The 23,845-nt window shown below is 47.3% G+C and overlaps 1 protein-coding gene across 3 annotated transcripts in view; it reads right to left on the reverse strand.

Moving 5' to 3' along the window:
* Ttc23 (tetratricopeptide repeat domain 23) overlaps positions 1-23,845 on the reverse strand; it is a 100,366-nt gene continuing 76,521 nt past the window's right edge. For 2 of the 3 annotated variants that reach the window (XM_052711950.1, XM_052711952.1), the window contains 5 exons: positions 20,638-20,765; positions 15,859-16,008; positions 4,252-4,293; positions 1,346-1,428; positions 1-559 (listed from right to left, as the gene is read on the reverse strand). In XM_052711950.1, coding sequence (XP_052567910.1) covers positions 445-559; positions 1,346-1,428; positions 4,252-4,293; positions 15,859-16,008; positions 20,638-20,765 — 518 coding nt within the window. In that variant the 3' untranslated portion in view covers positions 1-444. The remainder of the gene's footprint in view (positions 560-1,345; positions 1,429-4,251; positions 4,294-15,858; positions 16,009-20,637; positions 20,766-23,845) is intronic. The other variant, XM_052711951.1, reaches the window with a different exon arrangement.

Consider the following 23,845-nt stretch of genomic DNA (forward strand, 5'->3'; position numbering starts at 1 on the left):
AAGAATAAAAGTTTCTCTTTATTGGTATTTCTTCCCAGTTCCTATTACTTTCCTACAAGGAAGGCTGTGTGCAGTCTCCCTGCTCCAGGGGCCGTTCTGCCTGCGATCAGCGGCAGTCTCTCTCTCTACTTCAGGGAAGCTCCACCTCTGGAACAGTCAGGCACAGGGGAGATGACAGGAAATTCTCCTTGGTGAGAGAAACGACCAAAGTGATACAAATAAAAATAACCAAGGCACCAGATCGCCCTGAAGGGCGTCCGTCCACAGTGGAGACGTGGACAATTCATGGTACTGCTGTTGCATGCTAGAGCAAACAGCCTTAAAAATCTGCAGTGACTGATAAATTCCACCTTCTGGTTGGAGAGCATCCTAAAGGCAGTGCCAAGTCTTTCTCAAAGCTTTCTTTGGGGCACATTGTGGCGGCGGGTGGTGGGAAGGGGGGGATCAGTCTGCCACACTGTGCCTGGCCTTCCCCGGCACAGTGTACTGAGGAACACTGGTGCAGAATGCTGCCTTGGCTTTCAGGGTTTGCCTTGGCTTCGGGGCAGCCTCAGAGATCCTGTAGACAGAAAGAAGATGGGTGAGTATGGCCCCTCAGATCAGCACAGTTCCCACCATCCTTAGCTGCTGTGTGAAGGAGCCTCAGGAAGGGATGCAGGTGAGGGAGAATCATGGCGCAGCAGCATCCACACAAAGGTGTGTTTCTTCTCTTTTAGTGCCTTGCAGCCAACTTTACCGAGCTGAGGCAGCCAGTGGTGGGGCAAAAGTGGGGAAGGCTGTCAAGTTCTGGTGGAGGCTTTGTTGGCCCACCTACGCCACCCTAAAGTGGGATGGTACCCTTTCTGGCTGGCCTGTGCCTCCAATGAAGCCACTTCTGTAATTTCCTCACTTGGACTTGACCCTTGGCCCATAGGCTCTCAGGGAATGCCTGCCCTGTGAAATGGGGGCCCTCCCAGGTAGTGTCACGCTTCTCTCTCTGACGAGAAAAGACATAGGACCAGTCTTCAAGCTATAGTTCCGACACTCCCCGCAACCCCCGCCCCGCCAGGAGCTGAGGTAAGCCCAGGGCAGAGCCTCTCCAGCCTCTCCTGCAGGCATGTAAACCTGCGGGGGCTGGTCTATGTGAGGATGGAAGCCAGAGTGTTTCTCAACATTCTTCAAGAGTGAGTTCCTTTCTAATATTAGGGCAAGGCATATGTTTTATAACTGGCTTCTCAGGGGACCTATTCTTACATTTAACTATATAAGCCGTGGAAAGCCACTGAGAACCTTCCAGTACCAGCCTCAGGTTCCAACTGGCGAAGGGGTATGTTATTGAGAGAAAATGTAAGGGAAGCTGACTCACTTGGACAGTGTGTCTATGGTCTGCTGGGTGGCCAGGGTCCTCTTGTCCTGCGATCCATATAAGAACGTCTCGATCTGAACACACTGTAGAACACCAAGGAGTCATCATGAGGTTATGGAAATGTCACAGGGAAATAAAGTGTCCTTTGAACTAGAGAAAGAATGCCTCATTCTTAGACCCGTGCTGTGATGGAATCAGTGCCCTCTGGGGGCTTCTCTAGGGACAGCCTGACCTTTAAATTGGATGTTCTTAGGGATCCAGGACACAGACGTACAGTGTGAGTACGGCTTCAGAACCTTCTGTGTGCAAGCATGTATTTAAAGGTAGTATTTTTAAAAAGCAAGGCAAGTGCATTGGCTGACTTTTGCTTAATTTCCTTCTTTTGCTTAACTTTTGGCATTTTATTGTTTATACCCAGTCAGGTCAAAGTTGAGGAAGGGAAAGAGAATAAAGAAATTCTAAAATTGGCCAAAGTCAGTCTGAATAATGAGGTGGCGGATTTTGCTCCGATGACCTCTGTAAAACTACAGTGATAAAGGCAGCACGTCTTTCATCCTGGGGTGTCAAGCAGACCAATGGGAAAGGGAGGATCGGAGGATCTCAGTACTCGCTAGCTAATGGACTGTCTTTGCATGGCCAGTGATGAAGAGGAGGGCCACTCAATAGATGGCATTAGGACCACACTTTCGCAAAGGAAAGAGAATGGACCTTACTCCTACAAGGCAGAAAACTCAACCCTGAAACATTTAAGGAGTTAAATATGCAATGTAGATCTTGGAGGTTTCCTGTGAAAACGCTGAGGGACAGCCTTCTGGGCTGAGATAGGAGACGATTTCTTGAGACAAGCTCCCCACAACAAACTGCTGAAGAAATGTAAGAGTTTGTACGAACATGACCAACAGTTTTGCAGCGAAGTTCAACCATCAGCAAAGAACAAGGAGTGTGTGTGTGTGTGTGTGTGTGTGTGTGTGTGTGTGTGTGTGTGCAGTGCACCTTCCCAAGAGTTAGCATTCAGATCGCATTGAGGGTTCCAGAGGTAATGAGGAGACATGGCAGGGCCTCCTGGTACAAGAGTGATCAAAAGATAGAAGAGTTGTTGGGAGAGCTGAAAGGAGACCGGCCAATAAGCCGGCCCTGCCGCACTAATAAAACTAAAGAGTGCACATTGTAACAAGTGGAAAAATTATGTCCCAATGCTACCAGGATGATGTCACAGAGGAAATAACAAGAACCATTGTGAAGTCTCGTACGTTGACAGCGGGTATTTAAGTTGGTGTAAGCCTCTGTAGACACTTCAGTGATAGTTAATAAAGTTTAAGTAAGAGTTAAGTAAAGAGCAATATGCCTGATTGTTTTCTAATGAGAGACAGAAAAGGAGTGAGCCGGATAGTGGAGGGTGGGGAGGAACTGGGAGGAGTAGAGGAAGGGAAAACTGTAATCAGTATACAGTATGTGAGGGGAAAAAAAATCTAGTTTCAATAGAGAGAAAAAATAAAAGCCAATAATATTTCTCTATACACAGTAAAAATAACAAGGATATACTAAAGTAGAATAACAAGTTATAATTTAAAAAGTAAAAAAAGAAGAATTGCAAATAAGTGCATGACCACAGGGAGTCACGTGAAGCTTGGAACATGAAAAACCATGAGCGTGGGAACAATGTCAGATTCAAGACAGTGGTTCTCTGGGGCCTGGAGAGGTCTAGAGGACTTCATCTGTGCTGTTTGTCTCTTCTTACTTTGAGTCACGAGTTCAAAGGCATTTATTTCACACCACAAACGCTTTCCTGCATATCTGAACTATTTCTTATACATTTTAAAGATGGAGGTTTTCTCCCTGGTTAAACTGCTTGAATCAGAAGGAAAGAAAAATGGACTTGGAGACATTCATCCATTCGCACCTGGGGATCAATTTGAGGTCTTTAAGAAAATGAAGATACACACAGTCCAAGCATTTTGTCTTTAGAAGCTGTGGAAGATCTCAGGGCTGCCTGAGTGTGGGTTCAAGTTTCGATGTGAAGACTGAGAATGTGATTCTGGTCTTGTGGAGGATAGAAATAACAGGCATGAATATGATGGAATTTTATTTTTTTAAATAACAGAAACTACTCCCTGTTTAGTTGAATTAACTACATAAAGGTGTAGTGGGCTCTTTCTCCTATTTTATTTAGTTCCTATCAAATTCTGCTAACGCAGGGATCTCAGACCTTCCATGCAACAGGCCCTGGCCTTTCTAAACCTGCCCAGAGGCCTCAGCCTGGCCTTGGAAATAGGTTTCTCATTCCAAGGACTTTTCCAGGGTCACTTTAGCCCACAGATACACCACATGACCTTACAACTTTAGGAACCTTGAGGAAGAGCCATTGTTTTGAGTGGAGTTGTAGGACATGCTTTTGACAGTTGTGATAACTCCGTGAAGACTCTTCCAGTCCTCAGTGTGGGAGGCAGCACATAGAAGCCTCAGTGGGTCTCACCCTTGCTTACTGTACACAGCAGGGCAGAGAGGGGAGTCACTGAGAGACAGACAGTGGGTCTACGGGGCAAGCATGTGTCTCCTCTCCCCTGCCAGGCAGCCTGAGGTCTCTCTTAAAGTCTCGTTCTTCCTACCAGAACCTGACTTCTCTCTCCTTCATGAGCAGGAAGGCCTGCGCTGGGTTGAAGGGAGCAGGTCTGATTTTAAAGGCACCCAGACATCCCTGTTTACATGTTGATGAGTGCTCCAACACAGCAGCTCTTTGGACGGCAGCTGAAGCCAGCACTGCCTGGTGTTAAACTCATTCGCTGCAGCATTAGGATTTCACTGACAACGCAATCAGTCTTTGAGACACTCTGATGAGGTCTCAGCTCACTCTGCTGAACAGACGGCTGCTAGAAGCTTCTACAACACGGGTGGGATTTCCATCCTACCTCTTTGGTGCTTGAGATCTCTTCTCCCTGGCCCCTAAGTCCCTAGGGAAGAGACAATTGGGTAAACAGTCACAAATTCCCAGGAAGAATGAGAAGGTAAGTGATAAGATTTAGGCAAATTCCCCCAGGATCTACTACAGTAGGGGTCCCTTCCTTCTAGACCTGCTGTTCAGATCACTTTCTCTGGCGGCATTAAATTAGGGGGCAGAGTAGAGTTAGGAGAGGGGATGAGTTGGGGACTCTGTTCAACAAACAGGTCCTAGAGGCCCCTCCCTGAGATGCATCTCTTCTTGGCAGAAACAGATGTCCCACCCCAGGGCTATTGTCCTCACAAAAGACATTTGCTTGCAATTCCAGCTGACTAGAGGCAAAGGCCTGTCCAACAGGACACGGGGTCACCACCTTAGCCCTACCTAGGCTTACTGATGATTCCAGCGCCCAAAGTGGCAGGCCAGAAACCTGGGAAGTAAAAGCTAGTCCATCTATATACTTCAACAGATATTTTTCCTATTTTTAACATCCCAGGTTAGCCTCAAAATCCCTCTGTAGGGGAGGATGACCTTGGAATTCTGATCATTTGGCTTGGGCTGGTGATGTAGCCCAATTGGTAGGGTACTTGCCTACCAGGTATCAATCCCTGGGTTCAGTCCCAAGCACCACGTGAACTTGGTAGTAGTAGTGCATGCCTGTAATCCCAACACTATAGGAGAATTAGAAATCAAGGTCATCCTTGGCTACATATGAAGTTTGAGGTCAGTGTGGGCTACCTGAGGCCATTTAAAAAAAAAAAACTAAGTAAAACACTAATATGTTAGGTAAATAAAAACAAAACAAAACACAACAACCCAATGCACTGAAAAAGAAATAAAATTATTAATATAAGACCAAAAACTTTATTTTTCTTTAAAATGAACCCACACTTTATTTTATATATAGCAGTATGATTTATATATTAAATAACACTATAATAGAATGATTTGAAATAGTTTTAAGTAGAAGAAAAATGGGAAAAATTCCAGGTTTTCTTTATACTGTTTTCTATTTTCCAAATCTCCGAATTATAACCTTTTTAAAGACTAAAAACAACCTTTAAATTATATGTCCTAATAGCATAATGATATTTCATATTTACTGATAACAGCTGGTGAAAGTCATCCTTTAGAAAAAAGTTCTGAAAACAACTTCCATAAAACAGCCTTCTCCAGAGATGATGTCTGAAGACTGGAATGCTGGAGAGCCATCGCTTCTCCCTCCCGTCTGTCCATGCTGACAGTGACGAGGGCAGCCTTACCAGCCTACTCCTGCACTGAGGCCCCCACAGCACAAACCAAAAGCTCCCAACGAAGGCAACCTCACAGGAGGAGATTGCTCTTCTGCTATTACAGTCTCAACAGACTGCTAATACTCTCTCTCTCTCTCTCTCTCTCTCTCTCTCTCTCTCTCTCTCTCTTTCTCCCCCTCCCTCCTTCGATCTCTCACTCATCCTTCTTTCTGACAATGTTGCCTTTATCCCAGGATGGCTTTGAACTGGCTGTGTAGCAAAGGATGTCCCTAATCTTCTGACCCTCTTACCTCTACCTCCTTGGGCTGAGATGACTGGTGCCTCCCCCCCATGCCCAGTTTATGTGGTGCTGGGGATGCTAGGCAAGCGTTCGACCAGCTGAGCCACATCCCCCCCCCATCTGAGAATGACTGTTAAGGAAGTTAAAAAAAAAGACACCATGAAAATACAGCAGTGATAGCTGCAGGATGAAGCCCACTGGGTCACACTCAGTGGGCTGTGCACCGACAGACTGGTTTAACCGGAATAACCTATTATAGCTTGTGCTTGAAGCTGTGTTAATAGCTGTATATTTACCTCAGGAATACAAATTGAATTCTTCAATGTTCTGCTTCACTTAGCTGAACGTGCTCTTGTGTGTGTGTGTGTGTGTGTGTGTGTGTGTGTGTGTGTGTGTGTGTGTGTAAAATCAGTGTGGTGTTTTGATTCTTTTGTTAAAAATGGAAACTATGACCCAGTCAAAGTCAATAAATGTTAATTGAAGCACTGGGGACATCTGGCTGAGCTACAGGAAGAGCCTTCAGGCCTTGGCATTCGAGTGTTCTCCACCGGAATAAAGGTGCCCTGTGCTCTATTGTAACAAGAGACTGATGTACCCGTCTTTATACCAGCCACAAATGGCATCTCTCAAGTTTTTTTTTTTTTTTTTTTTTTTTGGTTTTTCGAGACAGGGTTTCTCTGTGTAGCTTTGCGCCTTTCCTGGAACTCGCTTTGGAGACCAGGCTGGCCTCGAACTCACAGAGATCCGCCTGGCTCTGCCTCCCGAGTGCTGGGATTAAAGGCGTGCGCCACCACCGCCCGGCTTCCTCTCAAGTTTTTAAAGTAAAGAATAAGCTGGGATTGCAAGTATCCAGTGGAATTTTAGGAAGCCACTGTGTTGCTCTTATTCTCTAGCTTTATATACATGGGTTGCAAGAGTCCCAACCTGGCCTGTTTCTCGTCTTCCTTAAACATCAGACAGAGAGCTTTTCTTCCCTGCTTTTTCCTACCTGCAGCAGTTCCCAAAGAGGCCAAGTTTGTCTTGCTCACACGGCCCTATCACTGTCTCTGGCATGTAAGTAAACAAATGGATAATTACACTGAACAAGCAGATGAGTTAGAGAAAGCTCTTCAATGGAGTTCATGTGCGTGTATGTATGTATGTGTATGTGTATGCACATGTGGGTGTGCAAGTGCATGTGTGCATGTGTGCATGTGTCTGTGAAGCCCAGGGGTTGACGTCACATGTCTCCCTCTACCACTCTGCATCTTATATTTTTGAGATAGGGCCTAGCCTGGCTAGCCAGCAGGTTCCAAGGATGTCCCTGTCTCTGCCTCCCCAGTGCTGGGGTTACAGGTGTGCACCACCACATCTTAATTCTTAGGTGCTGGGGGTCTGAACCCAGGTCCTCGTGCTTACAGAGCAAACACTCTACCCGCCGGACCATCTCTCCAGTCCCTTACATGGCTCTTGGAGATGCAGTTGGCTCCACTCGCCTGACGGTGCTGAAGCCTCCACTGAGGAAGCTCCATTGTGAGCAGCATTGGGAACCTTCAGACTTGTTCTCCAGGTGACCTCCGGGGTAGAAGATGCTTGCTGTTCACTATCTGGTGCTTGCTCCCAGGAGTGACTCACGGAGCAAGAGAAGTTAAGAGATATCTCGAGCCCGGAAGCTGACTTTTCTAAGCGACCCAGGAAGCGGAGATGGAGCCACCAGCCTGTTGCCTTCCTAGCTGTGTCTGACCTCTGTGCCTTTGGGCTAATACCCTTCCCAGTGAAGACAGGAGGTGGCGTGGGGGTTAGCTGATCTACACACTGGCTTTAAAAAAAACAACAACTCACATATGCAGACTCACAAGGAAATATATTGGGGAGGAATCTCTGAAAACAGGCAGCTATCCCCCAGGGGCATTCTTCCACCGGGCACTGCCGCCAAAGTGGATTGGTGGTATCTCTGGTGTCTCCCATCATCCCTTGCCCTCTGGCTGAGGGTCTGGGAATTACATCATCATTTCTCTGGGGGGAATTCAGATAATGAAAGTGCTGATGGAACTTGGCCTCTTCATTAACAGAGGCAGTACAGCCAGGGCTCCAGCTAAGGAGTCATTTAAATGACAAGTAACGTGACCCCACTAAAGAAAATTGAGAAAGACAAATCTGTCACTCCCGGCAAGAGGCCAAGCCAAGCTTGTCACGCTATTAGCAGTGTTTTCCTCGTATGAAATGATAAACAAAGCCAGAGAAAGGGAAATTCTTTAAACCACTCTAATGCTGAGGATCTGTGCTCACTGTTTCCCATCCCATGTGTGTGCTGTGCATGTTTGTGTGTGAACAAGGCGGGGTGTGCATGCGTGGAGGCCAAAGGTCCATGTTGGGTCTCTTCCTCAATCTCTCTGCCCACTTACCTTTTGAGATAGGTTCTCTATGAACCTGGAGCTCACAGACTGTCTAGAATTGCTGGTCAGAGAGCCCCCCAGGGAGCTTTCTGTCTTCGTGCCTTAAGATTTCTGTTGCTGTGATAAAACACTGACTAGAAGCAGCTCGGGGAGTAGAGGGTCTATTTCACCTTACAGCTTGCATTGTCCAGGGAAGTCAAGGCAGGAACCTGGAAGCAGTAACTGATGGAGAGGCCATGGAGGAGTGCTGCTTACTGGCTTGTTCACCATGGCTCATTCAGCCTGCTTTCTTACAGCACCCAGAACCATCAGCCTGGGGGTGGCCCCACCCACAGGGAGCTGGGCCCTCCCCCATCAATTGTCAATCAAGAAATGCACCACAGGCTTGCTCATGGGCCAGTCTAGTTGGGACATTTTCTCAACTGATTCCACTTCCCAAATGACTCTAAGTTGTGCCAAGCTGACAGCAAATTCGCCAGCACGCTCCAGAACTGGGACTACAGGTCTAGGTCACCGGTAATTTTAGGTGGGTACTGGGATCTGACCTCAGGTCCTCATGCCTAGGCAGGAAGTACTTCACTGGCTGTTAGCTTTCCAGCCTGGGCCCAAATCACTGCACTTCACACACATTATCTGATGCGAGATTATTACTTCTGTAGAGGATAAATGACTCAGAAACTCAGGAATTGTGCCCGTTTTCATGTCAACACACAGTAGAACATATTAAGAGAAAAGGAGATTTTAGAAACCTTAATGTACACAGATGTGAAGTGTCCTAAATGCTTAAAGACATCGTGATATATGTACATTTACTAACGGCTGCCAGGCAGGGAGGGAGATTAACTTGGGGAGTTGAAAGCATCAACTGGAATAGTTCAGCAGCCAGCGCCATGGCGACAGGGTCAGGGGTGGGCCCTGGTTTTCCTGAGTCAGTCAGAAAGCAGCCTTGTCCTGCCTGAACCCACAGCTTCCTCCACATCCGATCCTTCCTGAAGCCGCTGTTTGCAGTACAGCAGCCCTGGGCCGGCCTCAGTAGTAGTGAGTCATACCCTTAAGAGCCTCCAGAGACACAGGGAGACAAAATATTAACAAATGGATGCCCAGCGGTTAGGAGCACTTGCTACTCTCGCAGAGGAGAGAACCCAGGTTCAGTTCTCAGCACCCACATGGCAGCTCACAACCATCTGTAACTATGGTTCCAGGGGTACCACACTCTCTTCTGGCCCCTGTGAGCACCAGGCATGCACATGGTGCACATATATACATGCAGACAAAATAGATAGATAAAGTAAGCTAGTTAAAAATACATGACATAATAATTTTCAATAAGAACTAAAAGAAGGAGGAGGAGGGAGAGGAGGAGGAGGGAGGATAGGCAAAGGAGGAGGAAGAGCAATCAAAGCAGCAGCAACGTGGGGCCATGAGAAAGAGTAAAGGATATGTTGGTGGTAGAGGGCACACGGACAGCAAAGGTCTTCGTGTGGAGGTGACAGAGTATTCGAGGACCACTGAGGCAGCCCGGTGCAGGCCACAGGGAAGCAGTAAGGGTGGAGGTCTCACAGGGGAGGATGCCGGGTGTCTGGGGAAATACATCCTACACTCCCTGGTCTGTCTCTCTCTCCCCCACACCTGCAGCTCCCACCCCACAAAGGCAAATAGGCCCATGGCCTGGGGAAAAGACACTGATGGGTGGGTCGGGAGCCTCCAGTGAGAAAAACACAGGGAAGGTGAGAAGGGGGACCCTAGCTGTGGAGGGAAACGGGAGATGGAGGACTGGAGGGCGGAAGCCATCCCTGACTATTTCCTGGTGCTCGTCGTGGGTGTGGATGTCATCCACGTCACCTCCTCTCCTCACTTCCAGGTTGTCAAGTGCTGTGGGCTCTAGGTCATTATTGATATCCCTTGACTCCCCCAGGACTTTGCTCCATCCCTTGGCTACTGTCTTGGAGGAATGTACCATAATCTTTCTCCAGGACAACTGCAACACAGACATCTAGGAAACAAGGGTATCAGCAGGACTTGCTGCCCAAGCAGACCGGGCTGCACACACACACACACACACACACACACACACACACACACACACACACACACACACACAGCAGGGCTTCAGTTCTCATGTGGACAGCCAGGCCATGGACACTAACTGAGCCCGTGAGCTGCCTTCTTTCCTGCCGATATGGAGCTCAGCAATCATGGGGGTTCCTTCTGGACGCTGTACTGCTGGCCTCTGCTGCCATTCCTAGCTGTTACCCTTTCAGCCTGTTGAAGATTACACTCAATTTGCACAGTTGGGGATTTGGCCTTTCCCCCTGTGTCTGTCCATCTCCTATAAAGCTTGATGCCAATGGAGGAACTAAGGTGCTGTGCACCTGCTGAACTGCAGTAGGAGTTCTAACGTATCAGGAAGGAATGCAGGCCGGTCAATGGGTAGTCTGGGTCTACTGTGTTCTGTCTTCTAGGAGACAGCAAACACGGAGGCCGGGCTGCCAGGGGGTTGCGGCAGACCCGCCTGCAGACCTGGGATTCTCATTTCCTCGAGGCTGCCACAAGCAAGGGAGACTCCACGTTTTCCCCCACAGCACGTTAAGAATGAATGACCGTGACTCCTTGGAATGTCAGTACTCGGTTTCCTACCAGTCAATTTACAAACACCATCAAAGAGCTCCTGCCTAAAGGCTCTTCCAGTATCCCTTCTCCACTGGGGAGTGGAGCTTAAGGAAATCAATAGAGTTATGACCTTCTCTTCTCTTTAAAAACATTGTGTGTGTGTGTGTGTGTGTGTGTGTGTGTGTGTGTGTGTTATGTATGTGTGCATGTGTGGTGTGTATGTGTGGTATGTATGTGTGTGATGTGGTATGTATGTGTGTATGTGTGTAGGTGTGGGGTGTATGTGTGTAGGTGTGGTATGTACGTGTGTGGTGTGGTATATATGTGTGTATGTGTGTAGGTGTGGTGTGTACGTGTGTGGTGTGGTATGTATATGTGTAGGTGTGGTGTGCATGTGTGTAGGTGTGGGGAGTGTGTGTAGGTGTGTGTGTATGTGTGTAGGTGTGTTGTGCATGTGTGTAGGTGTGTTGTGCATGTGTGTAGTTGTGGGGTGTGTGTGTATAGGTGTGTATGTATGTGTGTAGGTGTGGGGTGTATGTGTGTAGGTGTGGTGTGTATGTGTGTAGGTGTGGTGTGTATGTGTGTAGGTGTGGTATGTACATGTGTGGTGTATGTACGTGTGTATGTGTGCATGTGTGGTGTGTATGTGTGCATGTGTGGTGTGTATGTGTGTAGGTGTGGGGTGTATGTGTACAGGTGTGGGGTGTATGTGTAGGTGTGGGGTATATGTGTAGGTGTGGGGTGTATGTGTAGGTGTGGGGTGTATGTGTGTAGGTGTGGTGCACACACTCGCATATGTGAGCACAGGTCTACGTGTGCATCAGTTGGAGACAACCTAAGGAGCTGGTCCTCATCTTCCACTTTTTTGAGGCCGAGTGTCTCGCTCAAGGCTGCACATTCCAGGCTAGTGGGCCCAGGGGCTTCCAGGGGCTTTCCTAGCCATGAGTCCCAATTCTTCCTAGGAGAATTGGAATTATGCACTACCATGCTCAGATTTACGTTAGTCCTGGAGATCCAAACTCTGATCCTTCTGCTTTTGTGGCAAACACTTTAACCCCGAGCCATCTTCCCAGCTCAGACCTTCCTCTCTTTAAAGAAAGTGGACAGCCACATCCCCATGACGACTCGGTGAGACAATTAGGAAAGCCAGGAGCACAGAAAAGCAGGATCTGCACATGAAAATGAGGTTGCTCATGAGGAGGCCCCTTAGGGACTCTAAGTCTGGCTCTGCATTTCCTGGTGTATCCAAGGGCAGCAGCAGCAACAACATTTCAAACAGGCAAAGGGAAAGTGAATTTTGTGGCCACTGAGGAGCAGACGCGGGCAGATCTGGGCAATGTGGGTCCTCGAGCTGCTCCTGAAACACGCCATCTAGGAGGATCTGGCTGACTGCAGAAGCCCAGGGACAGCATGGCTTGCTCTCCAGTGTTGATGCAGGATCAGGGGAGACCGTGTTGGCATTGATTTTCTTGTCTATATCCTATAAAACACACCATGCTCCAGCTTGTTCTTAGAAAGATCCATTAGAGTGGGTTTGGGGACTTTATTCTTTTACAGGAATGTTTAAAGCTGATAGCTGTGATACAATGAAATAATAAGCTGAACCCTGCCAATGACAGTCCTCAGTAGGGAGGCCAGATTAAAGACTTCAAGCGAACTTCAGTATTCCCAAGATATTACTGACCTAGGAAATGGCCATCTCTTTCTGCAGCCTGGGTGAGAATGTGAGCAAATGGTGCCATCCTAGATCAAAACAGGTCTCTACGTTGCTAAAGGGAACGAGCCTGTGCTGTGGAAATTTCCATCTGGAGCCCACAGAGTTCTCCATTATTCCCCTGCAGGCAGATGCCTTTAAAAGACAGATCCATAATTCGGTTTCCTTTCTGGTAATTCAATTCGCTGTCTGCTGTGTTTCTGGAGCCTTCTTGTTTAGCATGGCCTTGGGCTCACACCTGGGCCATTTAGCACAGGAGGGTACATCTGGAAATGCCACACTTGGTGGCGGCTAGCTTCTGAGATGAAAACTCGGGGGGGGGGGGGGGCTGTTGTGATAAAAACAAGACAAACACTTAGCTAGTTGCTGTTAGAAGACTGCTGGTTCCCGGAAGCCCAGTGCTAAATGCGGCCTTTGAGAAGCTCCAGGCAGCAGATGACAAAGGCATGTTTAAAGTCCCTGTCTGTGTCCTGGTGTCAACAGGGCAATCAGTCCTGTCCTCAGATGAGAGGAAGTGGGGAATGAGAACTGCCCCTACCACAGCACGCACAACAGCATTCACACCCAAGTCCTCGCATGTCTCTGATGCCTGCAGGCGGCCAGAGAGCTTTAGCACATCAGCGCTACTGCTGTCAGGACCGATGGCTAATGAGTTCAAACCAAAGTCACCTTTCACCGTGGGCTTTGGGGTGATGTGCCCTGAAATTTTCTTGAAGCTGAGCTCGTTTTCAGAGTTGCAGCGTCAGCCGCAGCAGGACCTGCAGTCTCCTGAGGAAGCTGACAGACCGATCTCCGGGGCCTGGTCCCACTCCAGAGATGACAGGACAGTGACCATGATGCAGAAGCATTAAGACCTGTACCTGCCGATCACTGCAACAAAGGAAAGAGCCGAGCTTTGCCGAAGAGCAGTGTGGTCTGACACACCGACATCCCAGCACCCAGGCCCTTCCTTCCCTGCGGACAGTGTAAGCTGCAAGGTCTAGGGAGATGAAAAATGACATCTCATCCGTACCTGCCATATCAAACTGTCCAAACCTATGGTGGGAAACAACTACTAAAAACGGAAATTTGAAAAATTCATGAGATTATTTTTCAAATTTTATACAAATCAATAAAAATATGTAAATGAGATAGTTAATTACATAGAAAATATTATTTACCAAAATGATTGAACTACCAATAGAAAGTTTTAATAGTCCACTTTTTGCAGAATAAGTAGAGAAAAATTTACAGGATTTTTTTCCACAACAAAAGCACCAGCCCAAAGGGTCTCCTAGAATGTAAAAATTTTCAAACACCATGCATTTTGGTATATAAAATATAGAGGTGGATTTCCTAATTATTTTTCTGAAGCAAATACAAGATTGATACTTAAATCTACCTTACAAGTATCAGTGCAAAAACCCTAAAATAAATGTTAGCCAGCAGATTCTACATCCGCTATGATTTGACAGTTTTACTTGAGAAGCATAGGTTGGAAATTACTTCACTCCCAGAGGAACATGGTTGGGAAGGGAGTCCCAATAAGGTGCCACCTTCATGATTGAGTCAGTGCTGTTATCTTGGGAGTAAGTTCATTGAGAAGACTGAATTCAGTCTACCTCATTTTTCTTTCCCCTTTGTCTCTTGCCTTTCTATTTTTTGTTTGTTTGTTTTGTTTGCCTTTGAATGAACAAAACAGAAAGGTTGCCATCAGATGTAAGCTGCTTGACTTTCAACTTCCTAGCCTTTATTCTTTAGGAATTCCTCAGCCCCTGACATTCTATTATGATAGGATAAGATAGACTCAGCTGTCACCAGTTTAGAAAAATAATCCAGTGTGACCAAGGGGGAAGACTTGTTCCCGGAATGCAAGGATGGTTCAGCATGACAGTAACACACACTGTACAAACTGAATCTGGGAGGGCTCACGTGATGAGTCTCTGCTAATGCTGGGGAGAAAAAAAACTGATAAAATTGACATTTATTTCTAATTTTAAAAAGAGTCATGAAACTAGAAGTCTTAACGTGATAAAATACATAGACCTTAGTCCTAAAGTCTGCGTCACTTCAGTGAAGAGTCCCTGGAGTCCTTCCCAGTAAGACTGGGAAGAAGACAGGGGACCCGTCATCTCCACTTTTGTCCACCATTGTGCTGCCCATGTGAGCCACAGCATCCAGATAAAGGGAATCAGTGAGGAGCATGGGGTTGGAAAACATAAAGTAAAATTATGTCTATTTGCAGATGATATAGCAGTATCTCTAGAAAATTTAAGAGAATCAGTGTTCAAATTAATCCAAACAATAAAAAACTAAGCTAGCTAGAAAGGTTATAAATTGAAGCAGAAATCCCAGCAATCCTTAGATATACAAAGATAAGTAAAAATACGTACTAATGAATAAATCTCCACTTACATTAGTAATAATAAAATGCGCAGAAATACACTTAAAAACACGCATAACTTAGAGACGGGACACTTGACAATGTTCACGAGAGACACAAAGCAGGTGTGAATAAACGGGACGGCAGCCCTTGTTCTTGGGTGAAAACTCAACATCATAAGGACGTCAGTTTTCCCAAAATGTATTTATAAATACTTTAATAAAAATAAACTCTTTATAGGATACACATATCGCTATAAAAACCATGTAGAAAAACTATCAAGTTTCCAGACCCCTGATGTTTTACAGGGAAAGCCACGAGGGCTGTCTTGTCCTGTCTCACATTAAATCATTCCACAGGATCTCTGTAACTGAACATGTGAGATACTGGCACCTGTATAAAAGGAGATTAGCAGAACGGGACGGAAATCCAGAAACAAGCTCCAGTGCATGTGGGAATTTAGTGTGTGGGGGAGGTGTCATCCTAAGTCTGGATCTCGGGCTGGGCTCTTTGATGAAATGGTGACGGACAAGCCAGTATTCAGTGCATTTCTGCTACAAGTATTTGGGAAAGAGGTAACATGAGACCTTATACAAGCTACATAAAAAACCAAACAACCAACATACAAAAAACTCCAGGTTCAAAAGAAGAACAGAAGGGAACAAACACAGAAGAATCCCTCCATGAACCGGGTATGCAGAAAGACCATAATAACGAGAAGTGCTTGGTAAGTTATACTATGAAAAATTTAAAAATATTTGCATGATCAAACATGACTGATAATTCACTTTTTGGATGTGTGTATTTTAGAGGAACTCTTTTACTCTACCCCCAAATGTTTGCTTCAATCTACCACAAAAGTGATGCCACCTTACCCAAACGAGCCATTATAAATTTTCACTGAATAGCAGTGCAGGAGGGAAAGAACGGGACGTGGAGAGCGAGGGAGAGCCCCGTTTGTGTCGGTGCTGGCTCCAGCTTTACCTTCTTCAGTTTCGTGTATGCTCCGTTGTGGTTGCCCTGTGCCAGCTCTGCCCTGCCCAGGACCCGGTATGTTTCTGCCACCTCCGGACTGAAGTCACCAAATGCTCCTACTTTGGCTTCCAGGGACTCTCTCAGGATCATGGTTGCTCTCTGAGAAAAGGACAAAATGAATGCTGTGTGGTTTAAATGTTCAAAGGATTTCTCGGTGGTGAAGGGCGCTTGCTATGGCTGCTGAGGACCTGGGGTCGGTTCTCAGCACCCACATGGTAAGCTCACCACCTCTGTAACTCCATTTCCAGGAGATCCATCATTGCCCTGCCCTGGCCTCTGCAGGCATCGGGCGTGCAAGTGGTACACAGATACACATGAAGCAACACACACACACACACACACACACACACACACACACAAAGACAGAAATGAATAAATCTTTAAAAAAGTTCAAGGACTGACTAAGATCTGTGCCTCTCAGGAAAGATTGTGACTTGATACGTATTTAACATTTTAGAGACTACTCTGAAGAGCTGGGGCGCTGTCTTCTGGTTCAACAGGAGGCAGTAAACAACCTACCTGGGAGAGAAGGTACAAACATGGAAGAGAGAAAGCAGCACGGACACTGTGAGCTGCGGCTGGACTCCGTCCGCCCCGGTGAGCAGCAGGAGCAGAGCCAGGCTTCGTGGAACCTGTGTCAGGGGCTCAGATTCTGTGTGATCGGATTTGATATATATACAACCTCATCTTCCTCTGACCCAGGAGGAGGCCAAGGCACAGAGCGACAGATGAGAACTTCCTTGTTCCTATAGGGCTCATCAATGGTGGAGCTGGAATCTGTTCCCTGGCCCCTTTAGGGCTCATCAATGGTGGAGCTGGAATCTGTTCCCTGGCCCCTTTAGGGCTCATCAGTGTTGGAGCTGGAATCTGTTTCCCTAGCCCCTTTAGGGCTCATCAGTGTTGGAGCTGGAATCTTTTCCCTAGCCCCTTTAGGCCCATGCTCGTCTCCCTCTGTGCACACCACTGTTCTCCCATAAGAGAAAACGAGGCTGCACTTGTGGGTCATGCTTCCGGACTGTCTATTCTCGCAGAGAATGCTTAGGAAGCCAAAAGTAAACATTTCCATGGAACATGATATCACATTTTGTTTGCCTTGTCCTATTTATTTATACCAACATGGAAGAGAAAAATATGAGTTGGTCAGAAAACAGTATTTCCTGATTATTCATTTTTGCAGATACCAAGACACACAGGGGGCAAGTCTGAACTTCGAACACATCCTGAAATTCTTCCCAGATCTTCCACATGAGAACACAGTTATGACTGCACAGCACGAACGCTGAATTCAACAGCCAAATAAAGCCAGGGAGGGCCACAGGAAGGGTTTCCCGCAGCACAGCCCTGGGGCGCGGAGGGGAGGGGGTGGGTGCACTTCCTGATCGTACGCCACAGACAGGCAGACGTGTAAATGAAGAACATTGTTCCTTTTTGGTAATAACGTGAGTTAGGGATTGGGGCTGGCACACTAAAGGTGGTGATGAGCAGAAATCAGTTTCTTAGACAAAACGACTGTGTAACTTGCCAGGTATGGCTCTTGAAAGGAACTGAAGGTCTAGGGTCACCATGCAGACCTACCTGTGCCCATCCCCTCCCAACACCCGTGAGCGAGGACTTAGACGGAAGCAAGAGTTGGGTGAGGTGACTTTCCCAGGGGATTTGACTGCCGGGCTTTTGGGAAGCCGGTCAGCGATGGGGAGAAGTACCAGAGGTCCTTTTCCTGAATGAAGCCCTTAACGCTGCTTCAGCTGACTAGGGAGACCAGGGATGGATGTGTAGCAAGTTAAAAGGCATGTTCTGACGACACCGGGAAGCAGACAGGAACACTTAATGGAGAGAACCCAGAATTATTCAGCTTTGGATGAGAGAAGAGGGCACGGGCACCCGAGAGCCCAGGAGAAGCACACAGCCTGTGTCGGGGCTATTGAGTAGACTGGGTTGACCACAGCAAAGCATGTAGGGAGGAAGAGGGAGACAAGGCTGGTGGATGCTTAGCTTCTGCAAAGGACAGAGGTTTGCATTTTCTCACAGAACATCTTAGTCTGCAGCACAGTGGCCTTCACTTACTCTTTACTGTGAAAATCATCTCCTCCCCAGAGGTTACCTTGCTGCTGGTATGAGCCAGCCTGTGAACAGGCTGTAACCACATTTGGGATGGTTTAGGTGAGACATCATGCTCACCTGTGCCAGGGTCCTTATAGGATCAGCTCTCGATGGACACTCCTGCTTCACCCCCTGGTGAGAGGTCTGCAAGCCAGGGTAAAAAGAACATGAGGCCACCATGCCTGGCTGGGCAGGCTGGGCCACTGCAGGGGTACCTGGCAGGAGAAGGAGAGCTGACCCCTTGGCCATGTTGTGTTCTGTCAACAATGTGCCCTGGACTGGCCATGTGTACCGAAGGGGCTACTTTCATATCCTTGCAAAAACACAGAAGGGCATGGAATGATTCTGGAATGAAGGAGCCAGTTTGCTAAACTCTCCAAGGGCAGTCTGGGAGAGCAAGGCACATCTTTTAACCAAGACTACTGATTGGTGCGAGACACATCAGGAGCGACACTGGGCATCAGCTGACTCTATACGGAGGCAGGAAGACTAGGAACTAAGATTGAGTACCTGGATTGTGGAAGGGGAACTAAGATTGAGTACCTGGACCGTGGAAGGTAAGAGTCAGCTGGTCAACAGCCAGGCATCTGTTCCGAATTCATTAACTCCACTGTGAGCAAGAAGGTCCTTGCTCTCACAGAACTCAGCTTGGTTCTCTGAGCAACATTAAATATCTATATAAATCTATACTACAAATAATCCACTACATCAGTGGGTTTCTGTAAGAAAGAATCAGAAGAGTCCAACGCTGCCGGCAAGTGAGGGAAGCAGGGAGCTGCAAGATAGATGGCACTGGCCTGGAATGAATTGGGGAGGGCCTACCAGAAGGAAATGAAAGAAGAGACCAGCCATGGCGGGGGGGGGGGGGGTTGTTAGAAAAGATAGTATGGGCTGGGGAGACGGATCAGTCTTGAAAAGTACCTTCACGCATAAGGGCCTGAGTTTGATCCCCAGAACCCAACATAAAAATGCCGGGTGTGGCGGCATGCACTTGCAATCCCAGAACCAGGAAGCAAAGACAAAAGGTCCCCTGGGGTTGCTGGTCAGCCAGTCCAGCCTAACTGGTGAGCTGCAGCCCAGTGAAAGACCCTGTCTTAAAGGATCCCTGAGGATGACATCCAAGCTCGTCCTCTAGCCTCCACGTGTGTGCAAATACGTGCACACACACCTGCACACACATGAGCATGCACACACGCACACACGCACTAAAACCAGAAAAAGCTGTCATTACAGGCATTTAGCTTAGGGAGAAGAACAAAGCGAGCCTAGAAATGTCAACAGAATCTAGACCTTGAAAGGGCCACGGCAGCTTTGCCGCGAGGGCGTTACGGTTCATTGGGGAACCAAATGAATGCTCACTGATCAGGTGTGCTTTCAAACCCTGAAGAGATTAGACATGTGCAAACAGGGACGCAGCCCCCGGGAAAGAGAAGCTGCTAGAGTGGCCCTGACAAGAGACGATGCATGGTAGGAGGGCAGTGTTAAACCACGTGTGTATTAGGGAAATCTGGAGGTAAATGAGGAGCCTGCGAAGTCCCCACAGGAGCAAGGTGGAGTGAGTGGGAATCTGAGGCCCGGGCAGGGCCCTGTCTTTGGTCAAGTGATTCAGAACAACAGTGAAGCACTGTTTGTTAGAGTGACTGTGGCTCTGCTCCGGCCCGACAAACGGCACGAACGCAGAATAAAAGCTCACGCGCCTTCATGGGGAGAGGAGAGATGGAGGAGGAGGACAGCGCTTTGGGGAGGACTCTCCAGACAACACAGGAACACCACTTTTCATCTTCATCTCCAAGATTTGCCGTGCTAGACTGAACACACACACACACACACACACACACACACACACACACACACACACACACACACACACCCCAAACCTCTGCGGTATCTACTATCTCTTTCTGGAGCTGCTATGATTTACAGAGAACAAGTAAACTGTTTCTTTAATATAATATAAGCTCTGACAAGTATAAGCTCTGGTTTTGTTCCACTTTTCTTTCTTCTTTTTTTTTAAATTAATTTATTTTTTAAATTTTATGTGCATTGGTGTTTTGCACATGGGTGTCAGGTCCCCTGGAACTGGAGTTACAGACAGCTGTGAGCCACCATGTGGCTGCAGGGAATTGAACCTAGGTCCTCTAGAAGAGCAGTCAGTGCTCTTAACCACTGAGCCATCTCTCCAGCTCGTTGTTCCATTTTTCTAAGCCACGTCGAGCATGCCTTTACAGACCATCAGTAAAGAGACTGAGCTGAAACCTCTGTGCTGTATGGTTTTCATTAGATATGGACATTCCATTCAATACCCAAAAGAAGAAGAAAGGAATTGGCCATACTGACTGCCACACACCATCCCGGCTAGATCCACGGGCTACAGTGAGTAGGTTTTGCCCGCTGAGTTCTCAAAGTTTTCAGTCCTTAGTGATCTTTTCTAGTTGGATGTGACACTTACTTTCTCACAGTTTTGTTTCTAAGAGAAATTGCCTGTGAATATTCCTTGATTTATTTATCTGGGTCCCTCCAGAGGCTAGGACATGCCCTGGACACACTAGGTGCTTAATAGATGCTGAAGGAGTAGTCTTTGGCATCCCCTATGAATAGCTTGACAACTGTGATCTAAACTCAACTCACTTCTTTTTGTCCAGTGATTTGCAGAAAATTGCAAAATTCATCTTGAATTGAAAGGAACTTGGTTCTTCCTGCTCCTTCGGAATCCTTCATATGAGTCATGCTTTCCTGAAAATACTGCTCGGCCACATCTGAAAAGAGCATAGAATAACAATTTTGAAAATAGCTCGAAGATCCGAAGCAGAGATGGAGGAAATATGCTGTTAGTGATGGCAAAACGTTTAAAAATAAGCATTTGGGTAGGAGAGGCCAGCTCACGAGACTCTCCTGTGGTCGTTAATCTGCTTGTTTTAGCAGAAACTATTTTCACCTCAGAAGGATATGGCAATTTACTTTTCTTATTTTTCAGACATTTTAGTGTTCTTGGTGATACAGAAAGTGTTCTGGGGGCAGAGGACTATCCCAGGCCTGAACACACTAGGGTAGTTTCATGTTGATAGATGATTATCTCTGCCTAGAAATCAGTCACTCCTCACAATTCATATATTTCATGGACTCTAACTGTAATCTTGTTACATATCTCTATAATACACACATAACAACCAAACAAAACCTAGACAGTCTGGCTGATATTCTACTGAAGAAGAACCACAACCATTCTAAACTCTTAAACACACTGAGGAATAAAGCAAAAATAGCTTTACATAAATGGGTGAGAGAAGGAAGGCCGCAGCCATGGGAAATGAAAAGGGGCTGAAAGGCAGAGCTGTGACCACACACAGCCCTCTGTTGTTACAACAAATACCTGAGATAAATCAGCACACACTGAGGGAAGGTTAACGGTGCCCACACTTTTGGGGGTTTCAGCCTGTGACCCGGTGGCTCTGCTGCTTCTGGTGATGTGACGGGCAACGGTAAACGTGTCATGGTAACTAGAAGTGACGAGAGTCAAGGACGGGCTGGGTTCCCAGCGTCACTGCCGAGAGGTTCTGCCACCTGTCAATAGTGCCACAGGCTGCGGACCATGCCTGGGGGCCTTGGGAGGACACGCAGCCAAACTGTGGCAAACAGGGAACTGAAGTTTAACAATGAAAGGGAAAGAATCAACTCAGGAAGCCCCAAGGCCAAGTTCTCTGCACAAAGGCATGTGATGTGAGATCACAGGTCTCTGCCGACTTTTAGAGAGCGAGATCATCCCTTGAGCCCAACGTGATCACACTGGCTTTTGCGATTGTTGCTTTGCTTTTTGAGACAGGGTCTCTCTGTATAGTCCTGGCTGTCCTCGAACTCACAAAGATTACCTGCCTCTGCCTCTAGAGTGCTGGGATTAAAGGTATGCACCACCACGCCTGGCTCATATGCTAAAGGCCTGCTTTCCATGTTGTGGCACTATTAGAAGGTGGGGGCCTTTAAGAGATGCGGCCTAAGGAGGAAGTCAGGCTACTGAGGGTGTGCACTTGAAGGTAATTGTAGTGGGTAACTGTCACGCCTGCGAGGCAGGGCCGAAAGCTGGCTCTCTTGGTTCCTAGATCCTGGACGCTGGAGGTAGATTGAGCAGAGTTCTCCAGAGAACACCACTGGACTGTGCTACACCTTTCCCGGACCCTCTAACCTATCCCTTTACTTGGAAGTGACCCCACAAAATAAACCTCCCTTTTAACTACGTGGAGTTGCCTTAATACTTCCACCAATAGGTAATATTGGGACTCCCCTCTTTTCTCTCTCCTTTCTTCCTGGCTGCTACGAGGTGAGTAGTTTTCCCTGGCATGTGCTTCTGCCATGGTGTTTGACCTCCTGCAGGCCCAAAGCAACACAAATGGAGACTTCTGAGCCATGAGCCAAACTCACATTTCCTCCCGTTAGGCTGTCATCTCAGTAATCAGTCCCAGCTGCACAGAGTGGACCATCTCAGAAGCTTTAGAGAGGCAGGGTGACTAGAAAGAAGTTCTCCACTGTGACATGGACAAGGACCCTGGAAGAGTCACTGGCCAACAAGAAAACAAGGGCTTCAGTCCCTCGGCTGGAAGAAACTGAAATCTGCTAACAACAGGGAAGAGACCAGAAGAGGGCGGAGCTCTAGATGACAAGGGGGCTGGCTGGCTGGCTGCTTGTTTGTAGCCTGAGCAGAGAAGTCAGCTTTGCTGTGCCAGCTACCTGACCTACAGAGCCAGAAGCTGATAAACAGGCACTTAAATAACTAGAATATACTTGTGTTTATGTGTGAGGTGTACATGCCTGTGTGTGTACATATATGGAGGCATCCATACCCATGTGTATATTGAGGCCAGAGCCTGAGACTGTGGCATCTTCCTCTCTCATTCTCCACTTCATTATTTCTAGAATACTCTGAGGCAAGGTCTTCACTGCTTGTGAAGCTTTCCAATTTTGGCTAGACCGGCTGGCCGGCGAGCCCAGGATCTGCTGGCCCCACTGCTGGGGTTATGGTTGAGGGCCACCATTCCTGGCTTTTACGTGGGTGCTGGAGGTCTAAACCTGGTTCCTTATTCTTTCCCAATGAGCACGCCATTCTCTGAGCTATCTCTAGCCCCACAACTACAAATTTCGTGTGCAACAGAAGAAAACTGATGTGGAAAATATAACTTGTAAAGTTTATATTGTTTGGATCCATGTTTTACACTAGTTTGGAATTGAAACGAGTTTTAAAGGGTAAACAAGAGAAAGAAAACAAACACAGCCAGAGCTGTGCTCTAAATGTTGGGTCCCCCTCAAATTCATGTTAAAATTCTAACCTCTAAGGTGGTGGTATTTCGAGGGAGACTCCTTTAGAGGTGATTGTGTTGTGAGGATGGAACCCTCCTCATAAATGGGACATACGCTTCTGTGAGTGGGACCCTGGACAGCTGCCTTGACTCCCTCCTGTGTGAAGAGCCAGTGAAACAGCTGGCTGTGAACCAGGAAGCAGACAGCCCTACCTTGACCTAGGGCTTCCCAATCTCCAGGGTTTTGGAAAACAAAGTACTAAGTCACCTAATGTATGGTGTTTGGTTATGGCAGCACGAGCAGATATGGGCATCGAGGGCCTCCACAGATGGAAATGAACACAGCTGCACAGGTCTGAGCAGAGGGAGGCTTTCAGCCTGTCCACCCAGAGGGAATGGGCTAGTCAAGACCCGGGTTCCCCACAGTGATGAACACTGTCACTAAAGTTAAAGGCTTACGTTTATTAAGCACTGCATGCCGGTTTTCATAGTTGAGGCTATGGCCTTCTTTCATGCTAGCTGACAAACAGATGCATCAGAAGTAGCAGGCA

Source organism: Peromyscus californicus, unplaced genomic scaffold, assembly GCF_007827085.1.
Source record: "Peromyscus californicus insignis strain IS unplaced genomic scaffold, ASM782708v3 Scaffold_4__1_contigs__length_199733344, whole genome shotgun sequence".
Classification (NCBI taxonomy): Eukaryota; Metazoa; Chordata; class Mammalia; order Rodentia; family Cricetidae; genus Peromyscus; species Peromyscus californicus.